The sequence below is a fragment of the Pelecanus crispus genome, chromosome Z (genome assembly GCF_030463565.1).
Source record: "Pelecanus crispus isolate bPelCri1 chromosome Z, bPelCri1.pri, whole genome shotgun sequence".
NCBI lineage: Eukaryota > Metazoa > Chordata > Aves > Pelecaniformes > Pelecanidae > Pelecanus > Pelecanus crispus.
The window spans coordinates 28,149,409-28,164,639 of NC_134676.1; the positions used below are offsets into that span (position 1 = coordinate 28,149,409).

General features: G+C 40.3%; 1 protein-coding gene across 1 annotated transcript in view; it reads right to left on the reverse strand.

Moving 5' to 3' along the window:
- The window catches only part of SV2C (synaptic vesicle glycoprotein 2C), an 89,200-nt gene extending 74,370 nt beyond the window's left edge, over positions 1-14,830 (reverse strand). Inside the window, exon 1 of the mRNA XM_075726463.1 lies at positions 14,251-14,830. Within this exon, the coding sequence (XP_075582578.1) occupies positions 14,251-14,830 (580 nt within the window). The remainder of the gene's footprint in view (positions 1-14,250) is intronic.
- Positions 14,831-15,231: the final 401 nt, after the last annotated feature.

Genomic DNA, 15,231 nt, shown 5'->3' on the forward strand with positions numbered 1-15,231 from the left:
TAGGGAAGAGAATAGATTATTCTTTTGTCTATCTAGAAGTCTGAGTAGTAAGTAGAGTTGGCCTATACGTAAAATCTGAGATTCTTCAATGAAAAAAAAAATTATGGACAGAACAATCCTAAGTTTCCCTCAGTTCCAGTCACATAATAATTCTGCAAGTAATTCCTCCCCGATTCCTGTGGCTTATTAGTTTGTTGCAGTACGTGAAACCTTACATTTGTATCATCCTCTCCTATCAAGCCTTCCCATTCTGTATATGGCAGACAAAGTGTTGAAAAATGGGTAAGAATAAATAAAAAATAAACTATATTATAAATGTCAGTAAATAACAGTGTCCTGGACAAACTGTTAACTATCACTATAGATGTTGTTATACAAGTTTTTGCATGAATAGTTTAAAAAATTTACATATGTCTTATTCTATTCTAGCAGTAACTCTGTATCATTCCTTCATTTAAGTATTTATACTTGTATAGCATAGTGACTTTGATTCTGCATCAGCTATGAAAGTAGTGATATTCCATACATTTGACACAATACCAAACTGGTGCTTCGAACAAGGGAACCAGGTGAGTACAGTGAGAATAGATAGAATCATAGAATCATAGAATCGTTTAGGTTGGAAAACACCTTTAAGATCATCCAGTCCAACCATTAACCTGCACTACCAAGTCCACACTAAGCCAATCAAGGGTAGACTAGACTAAACCATGTCCTAAAGTGCCACATCTACCCATTTTTTGAACACTTCAGGGATGGTGACTCCACCACCTCTCTGGGCAGCCTGTTCCCATGCTTGACTACCCTTTCCATAAAGAAATTTTTCCTAATAGCCAATCTAAATCTCCCCTGGTGCAGCTTGAGCCCATTTCCTCTCATCCTATCGCTAACTACATGGGAGAAGAGACCAACACCCGCCTCACTACAACCTCCTTTCAGGTAGTTGCAGAGAGCAATAAGGTCTCCCCTCAGCCTCCTCTTCTCCAGGCTAAACAATCCCAGTTCCCTCAGCCACTCCTCATAAGGCCTGTGCTCCAGACCCTTCACCAGCTTCGTTGCCCTTCTGTGGATGCGCTCCAGCACCTCAATATCTTTCTTGTAGTGAGGGGCCCAAAACTGGACACACAAGGAAAGAATTACATCTGCCATGACATGCAGTCAGAGTAGATTAAAAAATTAATTGTGTTCCATACTTTTCAGCAATGACATTCCCTTAAACAAGCCAAAGGTCTGGAATAAGTAGTTATTTCAAACAGTATCTATCACAATATACAATTTGTTTTCAATTCTTTGAAATACTGATAGTATAAGGTAAAATGACAAGCCAAACTTTGAAATGTTCTGAAATCCGTGATTGATTAAATCCAAGGATAAAATGCAGGGAAAGAAATTTACTCAGCTGTGACAAAGAGCCATTAAATTATGTTCGTTGCATGTCTTAATGAAGTTCATTAACACTTTCTCTGTGAAAATATTTCTTCTTCTTGCCGAGAAGCTCATACGTCCTCTCTTTCACAGCTCAACATTCGATGCAAGATGCAAAATTTGAGCTACAAATACTCAAAAAATAAGATCAACATTTCTATAAATTAAAGCTTGCAGATCGTAACTTCACTGCGTTGCAGAATTAGCCAAACAGGGACTTGGAAGAGAGTGTACCATCATATTTTAAATGTTCGGTTTGGTTAAAAAACTCCATTTGACACTTTGATTTAACAAGTAACATATCATCAGCCAGAGATCCCATGGCAGTTGAGAGAGGGAGGAAAAAGTGGAGGTGACAGCCTAATTAGATGTGTGAAATCACCACGGCCCTCAAGCTTTTCCTTTGGGAGACATTTCCTCCTTTTGGCGACTTCCGTAAGATTATAAATTTGTGTGACATAAATGGTAAAATCACTGACCTGTGATGGGATAGGCAGAACCAGAAAATAACCTGCAACACATAAAAAAGCAGCCCAGTGATTTTAAACTATTTTAGACATAATTAATCTCTGAGACAGAGATTTGAAGATAACTACAAGTGCATAATTATTTAGCTTTATTTTTGTGTGCAAATGAACGGTCCAGGCATATGGCGGTTAGCATGCTTGTAAGTGGTTAAATGTACACTTGTGTATTACTGGCTACTCACACAATCTTCACAAGTACATACGTTATCCCAATTGCAGGCTGTATTTTTCATCATTTAAATAAAAGCAAGTTTCCCAATAGCCACTGCACTCACTGAATTCAGCTGAAGCAAGCATAGCTTAAACCTTGAAGAAATGTGTCCTGGTTTCGGCTGGGATAGAGTTAATTTTCTTCCTAGGAGCAGGCACAGTGCTGTCTTTTGGATTTAGTATGAGAAGAATGTTGATAACACACTGATGTTTTTAGTTGTTGCTAAGTACTGCTTATGCTAGTCAAGGACTTTTCAGCTTCCCATGCTCTGCCAGGTGCACAAGAAACTGGGAGGGGGCACAGCCAGAATAGTTGATCCAAATTGACCAAAGGGCTATTCCATACCATATGACGTCATGCTCAGTATATAAACTGGGGGGGGTTGGCTGGGGACCAGCGATTGCTGCTCGGGAACTGTCTGGGTATCGGTCGGCAGGTGGTGAGCAATTGCATTGTGCATCACTTGCTTTGTATATTATTATTGTTATTATCATTATTATATTGTTATTATTATCTTTACTATTTTACTTTATTTCAATTATTAAACTGTTCTTATCTCAACCCAGGAGTGTTTCTCACTCTTACTCCTCCAATTCTCTCCCCTATCCCATCGGAGGAGGGGGAGTGAGTGAGCGGCTGCGTGGTGCTTAGTTACTGGCTGGGGCTAAACCACGACAAAATGTTATATTCTGGCAACAAATGTATTGCTCAAAAAGTGGTCTAGTACTTTACTAGCTGTATGTACACTGATGTTATTCCAAGGCACAGAAGTGTAGTTAGGTTCATTTAACTAAAAAAAGGAATAAGTAAGTATTATGTTACTTACAGAGCTCTCAAAAGATAAGTTGGTTAAAACAGCATTTGGCTGTGCTGAAAATGCGTGCAAACACCAAGGCTCTCAGCTATGAACTGCAATGCAGTCATTTCATGTTGGCTTGTATTGTGTTACTTGTGTTAAAACTGCATGACTGAAACTGGGTATTGAGCCAGGGAAATATTACATTTAACCCCAGGCTAAATGGTAAAACTCTTAAAAGCAAAGAGTGAACATGTAAGTTAATGGTGTCCAATAGCTTGTATTCCTCAGTATAGCTGCACACAGGAACACCATGAAAGAGGAAAAACATTTGACATGGTGGTATTTTTCTCCCTGTTAGCACCGACTTCAATAAGCTGGTTTGGGAACAACATCATCCTCAGAAAAGGAGGGCAGCTGTGACTCACCTTAAACACTGGCTTATAATGGGAGCCTGCAACAGTGCAGAGGACTGAATACATTACATTTTGTTAATGGTTCAAATCTGTGCTCCAGGTTCCTGTCTTGTGACAAGCCCATGATATTCCATGTGATACAGGCTTAGTCCAGTTTCTAACAGACAAAAATTACATTGCTTACTCTCTCCACTGTCCCATTTTTCTCCTCAGAAAAGAAAAACAAACATAACAACCGTATCCACTGGTCCACATAATGCAGCTGCTTAGAACGGATAATTTTTCTCCCTCAAATAATTGTGTTTGGAAGGCAAGCAGAAAAAACACTGTAGTAGGAACACTTTAATAATGTCATTGCAACAAAACTGGACTGTACCAAAAGTGAACAGCATGCATGATGGAATTTGTATTTCTGGCATCTCCTTCTGAAGAAATAAGACATTAATCCTACAGGCCAGTTTTCACCTTGCTCCGGAATATTTAGCACACATTTCAATGAGTGCAGCTTTATTTCTAAATCTTTCTGTTGCTGCTAAAGATTTATTACTACTATTGACTGTAAGTGCAATGGACTCTCACTGTTATTCCAGTGAGATTCCTCACACTCAGAGGTCTGTATGGTTTTACTAAGTATTCTTAACCTAGATGCATTTCTTGTGAACACAGTAATTCTCAGACCTATATATAAGTACTTGACATTTTGACATCTGTGCTCTCTTCAATAAAATTTATACCGCAGTCAAGGGTCCACATTAAGAAATTAGTACTGAATCTCTTCCTCTATCCGTGAAGTCTAAAATAATTTTTAAAAAAAGCTCCAGCATGCTTTCCATAATAAAAATATAGATCTTCCCCTGGAAGTTTCAACTCCGTAGCTGAAAGAGTAGCACATAACAGTAAAATACAGAGTAGCAGAGCCTGGTTTTTCTTTATTTTATGTCACTTGTGGTCTATTATGTCATCACAAATCTGGTACCCTGCTAATAACTGGAATATAACCAGAAGACACTCACTCACTTTCTCCTACTGTATTTTCTGCAGGAACACGCAATAAATCTCCCCTGTATATAATGACTTATAATAATATTTGACAATAAAAGAGAACAGTGCTGTACATAGATGCCTACTTACAGCAGCAGGAAGGAGTTTTACTCACTGTTATGTAAGGACAGTTTTGTGACAGTCTATTAAAATTCAGACCTTTTAATAAGTAAAGAAGTGTCAAATATATGGTTAACTCTTCCTGTCTTCTGCATGATAGTATATGGAGGAACCATGCTGTCAAAACTAAGTGTCACTGGAATTAATTAGACAAGAGAAAACCATAATGCCTGGAGTATATTTTGTTTTGAAATAGTCTTAAAAGTCTGAATTTTAAGCAGAAATGCAAACCAGAAAAAGAGCTGCTTGGTAATATACTTCCCTAGTTTTCAGTCATTCAATTCTGGACTTGGCTCTGGAGGTAGAATTTCAGTTAAGCCACACGTATAATATAACCTAGCATAAATGAGGCTGGTTAAAAACAGTTTTAATGAATTCACAAACAGGAGTAATCTTAATTGATCATTAAGATCAATATATTTAGTTTTCATGGCGTTTTTTCAAGCTTTAAAAGTACTTTCATTTACAATCGGCAAAAAGAAAAAAATTGTGATAAAATGTTTACATAACCATCAGTTAGCAAAGACAAAATCTTTAGTTTCCATATTAAATCACAGTCCTCAAAAAAGATCAGCAATCCCAAGAAAACTCCTCCTCCCCTCCAAATCATGATGTCTCTAGGTATCTGGCCTACAGAGAGAATTTATAGCTACTTAATAGGTGGGAAAACAAAGTAATATCACAAGCACTGAATGTCAAAGAAAACTCAACATAAGATTTTGCTTAAGATTATTTTAGTTTGAACCTCCACAACAAGAGAAATCTCTCTAAAAGGGAAATGTGTTGCTTCAGCAACAAGTTACATGAAGGAATCTTATCCAAGTGTGAAAAAGGGAAATCGCAGTCTGAGAATAACAATTTGATTACAGATATGTCCATATATTTATGTCTCTAAGGATGTGTGCAAGGTGCCTAGTGATGTAGTGAGGTGCCTAAGCACATTGGAGAATCCCTCCAGGCATGTAGATGCCTGAATTTTTACAAAATTATTTTCTCGGACTCTGGTCCTGCAGTCCTTCATACACTGACATTTTGCTGCATGCTCCCAGATTTCTGCCAGATCCAGAGGAAATCCATACAGGCTCAGGAGGACAACAAATAACCCAAGCTATATGATCTTGCCCAAAAAAATTTAGACTTGTGTTTAAACCAGCAAGCCTGTGTACAACCTTTGAGTCCAGAACACTTCCTTTAAGGGTTTAGTTAAATGTAACAATTGCAATATCTCTTTTAGTTACAGGAAGCTGGAAGTGTTGTACATTTACAGACAGTTATTTTTTAATTTATGGAGTCAGAAAAACTTGAGTTGGGAGGGAACTTTGGAGAGCTGTAGTCTGAACTCCTGCTAAAAGAAGGGTTAGCTTCAAAGCTAGATCACATTGCTCCAGGCCTTCTTCAGTCAACTTTTGAAAATCTCCACAAGATCCCACAGCTTCACTGTGCAATGTCTCCCAGTGGTTGACCACCTCACCGTGAACTTTCTTCGTTATACTAGAAGTTCCCTGGCTGCAACTTCTGACCTCCTCTGCTCTTCTGAGAAAAATTTAACTCCACCTTCTCTATAGTCATCCTCAATTACATTAGCAAATAGTACAGATGTCCTCTTAGACCTCCTTTCTCCAAGCTAAACAAGCCCATTTCCTTTTGCTTCTTTTTATGTGCCATGCCTGCCAGCCCTCTAACCACCTTGCTGGTCCTTTACTGGATATGGCCTAATTTGTTAGTCTTTCAGGTGGCTCCACAACAGGGCAGAGAATCCCACGTGGCCTCACTAGTGCTGAGAAAGGAAAATAATCACTTCCCTCGACTTACTGGCCACTCTTGCCAACACAGCCCAGAATGCAGTTAGCCTTCATTGCTGCAAGGTGTTGCTAACCCATGTTCAACTTATTTCCTACTAGGAGCCCTAGATCCTCTTATGCAGAGCTGTTTTCTACCTAGCAGGTCAGTACCTAGCCTGTTCCAGCGAGTTGGGTCATTCTGTCCCAGGTGAAGTACTTGCTGGCATTGATAAGTTTCAGGGAAGGTATTTGTTGTTGAATATAAAGCTGTTGCAAAAGATCAGTGCAAAACCAGAATGAAATTAAGTAACAAAGATCTGGCAAGCAAGTACTTTTTTAAACTTGATGGGGTGGAGGGGAAGAATTCAGTATTCATCATCTGGTGTTCTTAGCAGAATTTATAAGCACTTCGCATCAACTACTGAGCCTCTGGGGAGCAATTCCTCACATGTAAGAGGAAGGACTGCCTGGATTAGAATTATGCTGGGGTTTGTTTAGTAGCTTTTAAAACAGAGTAGATGTAGGAAGCATTGAATTAAACCAGCTAATATGCAAATTGCCAATCAATGCAGAAGTGGTAGGTGCATGCCTGTTGTCCCAGACTTAAAACTACTTCAGCCCAAAAGACCTAGTTAACACCTCTGATATTCTTCTTCCTACAAATATTATACCAAATGTAATTATTATATCCTGATAACAGAGAAAACTGCTACATCAGCGCATTATTTGACACTAAATGTGGGGTTTCAGAAAATCCTTTGATTTCCGAAGCAGGACTTCCTGGGCATAGCAATCACGAAATGGTAGAGTTTTCGATTCTCAGACAAGTAAGAAGGGGGCTCAGCATAACTGCTACCTTGGACTTCCGGAAGGCAGACTTTGGCATGTTTAGGTGACTGATTGGCAGAGTTCCTTGGGAGGCAGTTCTGAATGGCAAAGGAGTCCAGGAAGGCTGGACATTCTTCAAGAATCTTAAAGGCATGGAAGCAGACTGTTCCCATGTGCCAAAAGATGAGCCAGCAGGAAGAAGACTGGCCTGGCTGAACAGAGAGCTTTGGCTGGAACCCAAGGAAAAAAAGAGAGTTTATGACCTTTGGAAGAAGGGGCAGGCAACTCAGGAGGGCTACAAAGATGCCATGAGGTTATACAGGGACATAATTAGAAGGACAAAAGCCCATCAAGAACTTAATCTGGTTTACTGCCCTAAAAGACAATAAAAAATGTTTCTATAAATACTTTAACAACAAAAGGAGGGCTTTCCATCTTTTACTGGATGTGGGTGGAAAGATAGTGACAAAGGATGAGAAAAAGGCTGAGGTACTTAATGCCTTCTTTGCCTCAGTCTTTAATAGTAAGACCAGTTGTTCTCTGGGTACCAAGCCTGCTGAGCTGGAAGACAGGGGCAGGGAGCAGAATGAAGCCCTGATAATCCAAGGGGAAATGGTTAGCGACCTGCTACACCACTTAAGACACACACACGTCTATGGGGCTGGATGGGATCCACCCAAGGGTACTGAGGGAGCTGGCAGAAGTGCTCACCAAGCCATGTCCAATCATTTATCAGCAGTCCTGGCTAACCAGGGAGGTCTCAGTTGAATGGAGGTTAGCAAGTGACACCCATCTACAGGAATGGCTGGAAGGAGCATCCGGGGAACTACAGGCCTGTAAGTCTGACCTCAGTGCCAGGAAAGGTTATGGAGCAGATCATCTTGAGTGCCATCATGTGGCATGTACAGGACAACCAGGTGATTGGGCCCAGCCAGCATGGGTTCATGAAAAGCAGGTCCTGCTTGTCTAACCTCATCTCCTTCTATGACCTGGTGACCCACCTGGTGGATGAGGGAAAGGCTGTGGATGTTGTCTACCTAAACTTTAGTAAAGCCTTTGACACAGTTTCCCACAGCATTCTCCCAGAGAAACTGGCTGCTCGTGGCTTGGACGGGTGTACTCTTTGCTGGGTAAAAAAACAGCTGAATGGCCAGGCCCAAAGAGTTGTGGTGAATGGAGTTAAGTCCAGTTGGCGTCTGGTCACAAGTGGTGTTCCCCAGGGCTCAGTATTGGGGCCAGTTCTGTTTAATATCTTCATCAATGATCTGGATGAGGGGATTGACTGCACCCTCAGTACGTTTGTAGATGACACTAAGTTGGGCAGGAGTGTTGATCTGCTGGAGGGTAGGAAGGCTCTACAGAGGGATCTGGACAGGCTGGACTGATGGGCCGAGGCCAATTGTATCAGGTTCAACAAGGCTGAGTGCCAGGTCCCGCACCTGAGTCACAACAACCCTATGCAACGCTACAGGCCTGGGGAAGAGTGGCTGGAAAGATGCCTGGCTGAAAAGGCCCCGGGGGTGTTGGTCGACAGCCAGCTGAACATGAGCCAGCAGTGTGCCCAGGTGGCCAAGAAGCTCTATAGCATCCTGGCTTGCATCAGAGATAGTGTGGCCAGCAGCAGCAGGGAGGTGATTGTCCCCCTGTACTTGGCACTGGTGAGGCAGCACGTTGGATACTGTGTTCAGTTTTGGGCCCCTCAGCAGAAGAAAGACATTGAGGTGCTGGAGTATGTCCAAAGAGCAGGCAAGAAAGCTGGTGAAGGATGTAGAGCACAAGTCCTTTGAGGAGTGGCTGAGGGAACTGGGGTTGTTTAGCCTGGAGAAGAGGAGGCGGAGGGCAGACCTTATCATTCTCTACAACTACCCGAAAGGAGGTTGTAGTGAGGTGGGGGTTGGTCTCTTCTCCCAAGCAACAAGCAATGTGACAAGAGGAAATGGCCTCAAGGTGCACCAGGGGAGGTTTAGATTGGATACTAGGAAAAATTTCTTCACTGAAAGGGTTGTCAGGCACTGGAACAGGCTGCCCAGGAAAGTCACCATCCCTGGAGGTATTTGAAAGATGTGTAGATGTGGTGCTTCTGGACATGGTTTAGTGGTGGACTTGGCAGTGATAGGTTAACAGTCAGGCTTGATGATCTTAAAGGTCTTTTTCAGCTTAAACAATTCTGATTCTAAGTTGTTTGTTGCTATTCATGTTCACAATACCTGTTATTATCAGCACAGTGATTTACCATGATACTTGAATGTTTTAGACAGAAGAAACTGTATGGCTAATCAACTAAGAATATCTTTTACATATAAATATTATTTCTGGTTTTGTTACTGTATTATCTATAAACCCCTATCAAGGATTTAGGTAACACATTGCTTAACACAATGGTAAGTAACACAGAACAAAAAAAGACCATTCATTCTCAAGAGATCATTCAGTCCAAACTTCATACACAGGTTGATATATGGATGCAAAAGAGACCACAGAGACTATCAGGAAGCAGTGAGGAACCATTGGCCTCTGGAAAGGATGGCAGTCAGAGCATACGAGTAGCTAACCAGTTGTCATGTTCTGTCGCCATAAATGCAAAAAAAGGTTTAAAGAAGATAATCACTTAATCCTGGGACCTTTATATGATTTTTTTTCTAGTGCTGAGGTGATAAAGTACAAAAAAGGGATGGAGGTATCTGTCTGAAAAACGTGCCAACTGAGGCCACAAGACTGGCATCATGGGCTAGTCAAGCAGGAGTCAGCCTGTATCTACTGCTAGCAATGGTGACACCAGTGCAGCTGTCAAGAGTCTTGCACATGAAGGTGAGCACTTACAGGTCCCGTGGGGGAGCCAGTGAGGAGATGGTCAGCAGTAGCATGGCATGCTGAACAGACACAGCTGGGAAACATTAGCTTTCCCTAGCTTAGGGAAAAGGGGAAACACTAGCTTTCCCTAGCTTAGGGAAAAGAATATTTCATTATTTCAGATGCAGAGATGCGGAGGAAAGAAAAGGCCATAATTTAAATTTCAAAAAAAAAAAATCTATAAAGCTTAAGAACAATCTGCATGCAAAGACATAGAAACAAAGTTATGTAAGAAAACTACACCGAAATCAGAGCTCAGAGAGTTAACCTAAAATCAGTCCAGTTCTGAGCTGCATGCAAAACTAAAGGCATAAGATGGAGGCAGGAAAAGAGTTAAAACAATGTCTTCAGGCCTGAGCCTATAACCTGTCTTGTGAAGGTACAGTCCTGCCTCATTAGTGCCAGAACCCAAGAGGTCAACATGGATCCACACACATGCAGGAGTTCACAGGTACAGCCGGGTTATAGAGCAGGGAGAGGAGGCCTTTCCCTTATGCTTAGTGGCACATCACCATCACCTTGGAAGAGTTTAAGCAAGTCAGCTTCCCTATTTTTAATAAAACAACTGCTTGGACATGAAAAAAATATACTATTTTATTGTTTAACTCAAAGGCATCAAGAAACCAGTTCATTATTTTGATCAGCACTTCCATCATGTAACTTAACGTTATGGCTCTGGAAATGTTGCTGGTGATCAATCAACAGTGACCTCAAGCTCATATAAAGGTCAAGAGGGAGGGAATTTGGGAAATTGTCCTGGTGCAAGTAAATAAAAAAAAAAGCAACAGGGAGGCTCTATGAATATTGTCATATGGTTTTAATTAGCTCATGTTTCCTAGTAAACTACTGTGGCATGACATATGAGAAATCAGTTTTTACAACTCAGTCAATGAGTGCTTTTTCAATGACAAATTAACATGTTCTTAGTCTGTTTCTTAACAGTCTAGAAAATTGCCTGGAAAATAAATACTGTGTATGTGTACCAATTCCACCTTATAACTCCTAGCACTGGTCCTATGACTTTAGTATTCTAACAACATTAAAGCCCTCTGGATTATGGAATTATAATAATGAAAACAAATTATGCCTGTCTGGAAGACCCCAGTTAGGATGTAATTATGATGTGAGATCACAATGGCAAAGTAATAGAAATGCATGGCTGTGAGGGCCTAGTTATGATCACATAAAAATGCTTTCACTAAGCATTCACTGCCCTGATGAGTATCTGTATCACTGAAATTATGGTTATGCTGTCTGCAACGGCTGTATATCTACACTGATAATAAGCAGTATGTTTATCAGTGTACTGACGGACTGCAGTCTATCATATATTTCTATTAGCAATGGACAAGTAATATTGTTTATGTGCAATTATTGATAAAACCACCATGTGTTGTAATGCCTTCGATACACACTTGGAAAGAAACTGGTTTATCTCTTTTCTTTCCTGATTTTCTATGTTAATCTTTTAGCATAGAATAATTTGTTTGTTAATACCACAACACAGAGGCTAGTGTTGTATTATTACAAAAGGACAATATGGGCATATCCATTACAACTTCTGTATTTTAAGCCTAAGAATACATTGCTTGCACACCTAAACCTTCCGGAGCCATTTCCTTAATTTTATCAGCAAGCATCTTTTATATATACACACACATATCTATCTATCTATCTCTCTATGAGGTATTTAACAGCTTCTGTACTGAATTTTAGTTAAACATTGATGGAGTCATTCCAATATATCTCAAGACCACATCATAAAAAGTCTAGTGACAGGGAAATCCTTAACCATCTTCTTGACATGGGTTACACCTTAACAGGTGGCTGTGAATCCTCACAGCCACCTGCTACTGTGGAGACAATACTCCCTAACTCCCAATTCCAGATACCTCCATAATGCTTACAGCAACTGTTTAAATTAAACACTATTTTTGGAAAATATAATGTATTGGCCCCAAAATTTCAATTCTATATAGCAGGTGTAATGAAGAAGAAATGTTATGGCCATGTTCACAGTCGTAACTTGACAATCAGAGAAGCCAGGAGTACTAAACTGTTCAGAATGTCTTAATTATTAAAAGATCCATTTCCCAGTGTAACATTCAATGTAAGTGGAAGGAACTGCAAATGCAGATCAGTAAGCTACTGAATGTGTAAGCATCATGAAGCTCCCTCTTAATGTTGCATAACCTTGTTATTTTCCTCAACCCCATATGAACTAATTGCAGAGAGATTTGGTGGCTAGCTACCCTTATACTGTTATCATCCTGGAGAACAAAGACAACTTTGACCATTCCATGTGTTGGGAGGGTGCATGTGGTAAAACAAACAGGGTTATCAGTAATTTAAAAACTGGGCTAAGATCCATCATTTTTGTTCCAGCAATAGAGAGGTCTTACAAAAACTGACTAGTAAGAGTTTAAAGTTGTCCTCAACTGCCAAGTATTGGGTAACAAAATCACATTAAAAGCAAGTTGGGTGTACACTGCTTCTATAAAATGTATTCTGTGTCGTTATCTGCACTGACACAGGAACATTTATCTAGAGATACCTTTTGGGGTTTTTTAGGTTTCTCTCCTTTCTCTCTGCTCTTTGAATCACACCTAGAGCACCAAAATGGCTATAAATAGACATGTTTATGCACCTTCTTTCTGTAAGAAGTATATCTGAAAACCCACAAGTCAAAGCACGACAAATTCTGTTTGTAAGCTAGTGTAAACAAGCAGTAACAGATTATATGCACGCAACCTTTTTAACCATAAAAACTTAGATAATTTTTTTTTATTAGAAGTTTAATCAATGCACTGTACAAATAGGCAGAGTAGTTCATTTCTAACAACAAATGATCAAATGGCAAGGAATGCCTCAAAGGACCCAGACTTCTGAGAATTCAGCTGCCATTTCCACTCATGATCCTCTGACATGGAGGGAAGCTTAGAGATATAAATGAGGGTGAATACAGTCCACTTTACTGAAAATCATAGAGCCAAACTGTTAGTAACAATATGTCAGGAATCCAACCTGCCATGGACTTAATGGTCTGCCAAGAAAGCTTCTGTGTTATTTAAATAGCACAAATAGTTTTGTGCTATTTCAGCTTCTGAATCCGATTTTGATACAGTTGGTATCTTAGGGTCTTTCTAATTGATAGTGAGCAAAGGAATAAAATCAGAAAACTGAGCTAAGTTAAAATGAGACTATTGCAACAGAACTATGTGCTGTAAAGATGCAGGGAACAAACAGTACATCTGCTAGAAGACAAAGGTTCCTAAATATTTGGTAAGAAGCCCTCCTTTTCTGTGTCTGGGTCCTTCAGGCCCAAGCCACTTACCTACACACGTATATTCCATTGCCTACCACATCCCAAACCCCCCATGGTCCTACCTCCCCTCTTTCTCAGGGAACCCTTTCTACACCCTTTCTCCACAGCCCTGCCCCATGAGAGTCTTGCTTTATCTGCTGCGCCTGGGCACGCCCACGGAGTGCAAGCACAGACATGCTTGCAGCACTGCTGCTCTCACCAAGTCACACAAGGGTGGCTCAGCTTCCCTGTTTGCCACACCACAGGAGGGAAGAAGCAACAGGATGAGACACAGCCCGTCCCCATCAACTGAACAGACACAAAAAGCATAACCCAGGCTCATCTTCAGCCATTTGTCTGGCTGACTTCTGTCCCCCCTGACTCAAACATTATACTTTTTGGATGGCTAGAGAACAGTCATTGGGATAAAAGGAGTAAAAGACAAAAGGACAGTAAAGGCTAGACAGCATTTTCGCTGGATTTCCTACATTTCCCAGTTTGCATTCCACCTCACCCTTGGAAAGGCTCCCATGCAGTATGACAATATTGCTGGACAGTTGTATCATCTACCCTTTATTACGCCTGTATAAATCCAACAGAACTCCAATACTCCTATTGTGGTTTGTTTGGTTTTTTTAAATCCGTTCATCTGGTTATCTATTATTGTATATGAGAACAAAATGTATCCCTCTCCTCTTAAGTTTTAGTGTGCAGTCTTCCACTTAAGTTACTTATTTATACTTACTGACTGAAAAAGAAAACAATTATCTGAAAACTAAAATTATAATATTAATTAAATCCATATTAGCTGTTAATGCGCTTTGTGGCTTCCTTATTTATATTCAATACAGGCATATTTTTATATAAGCATTGGTGTTGACAAATACATACTTACGCATACTGCAAGCAACACTTGTAATAAGACAAAGACAGAGCAAAGACTTTACTCACCAAGCCATCCTGATCCAGAATTGGGTATACACATATCTGTTTCAGCACTGGGCAACACAAATCCAACTACAAAAACTTCAACCCCATCAGCCATTAGGGCCATTCCCAACACAAAGAATAGGGCCCACTGAAAACGACCATGGCCGCATTCTTGTATTATCAGTTCATACTGCTGTGCTAGCTCTTCTTCATCAGCTTTTCTCTCTGTTTCCAGTTCATGACGATCCTTATATTCATCATGCACAGACTGACCTAAGGCCACCATGCTACCCTTGCCCTGCCCCATGTTGGGGATTCCCTGATATTCCCCTTCATAAATTTCATCATCTTCATCATGCCCTTCAGTTGCTTCACTTGATCCTTCATCATCATTAGCTTCTATACCATAATTTCCTCCTTGGACATAGTAATCATCGTCATCTTCCTCATCCTGGAATCGGTTGTAGGACCTCTGTGTGTAGCCGTCCTGAGCTTTGTCAACAGCTTTATTCACTTTCTTCACTGCTTGCCTCTTCATCTCTTTGGCAATATCTTTTGCCCCTTTCACTAATGAAGTCCTATCTTTGTATGTTTCCTCCATCTTGTATCTTGTTATGCTGCAGAGGGACCTGCTGAATACCGTTTAGAATATCTATTGCGTGTTGGACATCAGTAGAAAAAGCCCAAGTACATGCGAAGCTGTAATATTCAACCTGCAAAATATGAGAGAAAAAAGCTTATACTTTGCTCCTTCTTAGTTGCTTCTTCACACTAATACAGTACCATACCTCATTTAAGCACTGGACACCACAGTTCAGGGCTTCAAATATACAAACCTTGATTTTCTTCAGAGATGCAAATACGCCAGGTTACAAGGAAAATACTCTGAAAAGACATCTAATATCAATACTGGTTTTCAGAATGAAATTTACTACACTGGAGTCTTTCAATGGATAGCAGGTTTTATTCTGAAAGAAAATGAACAGTTCCATGCACCATATG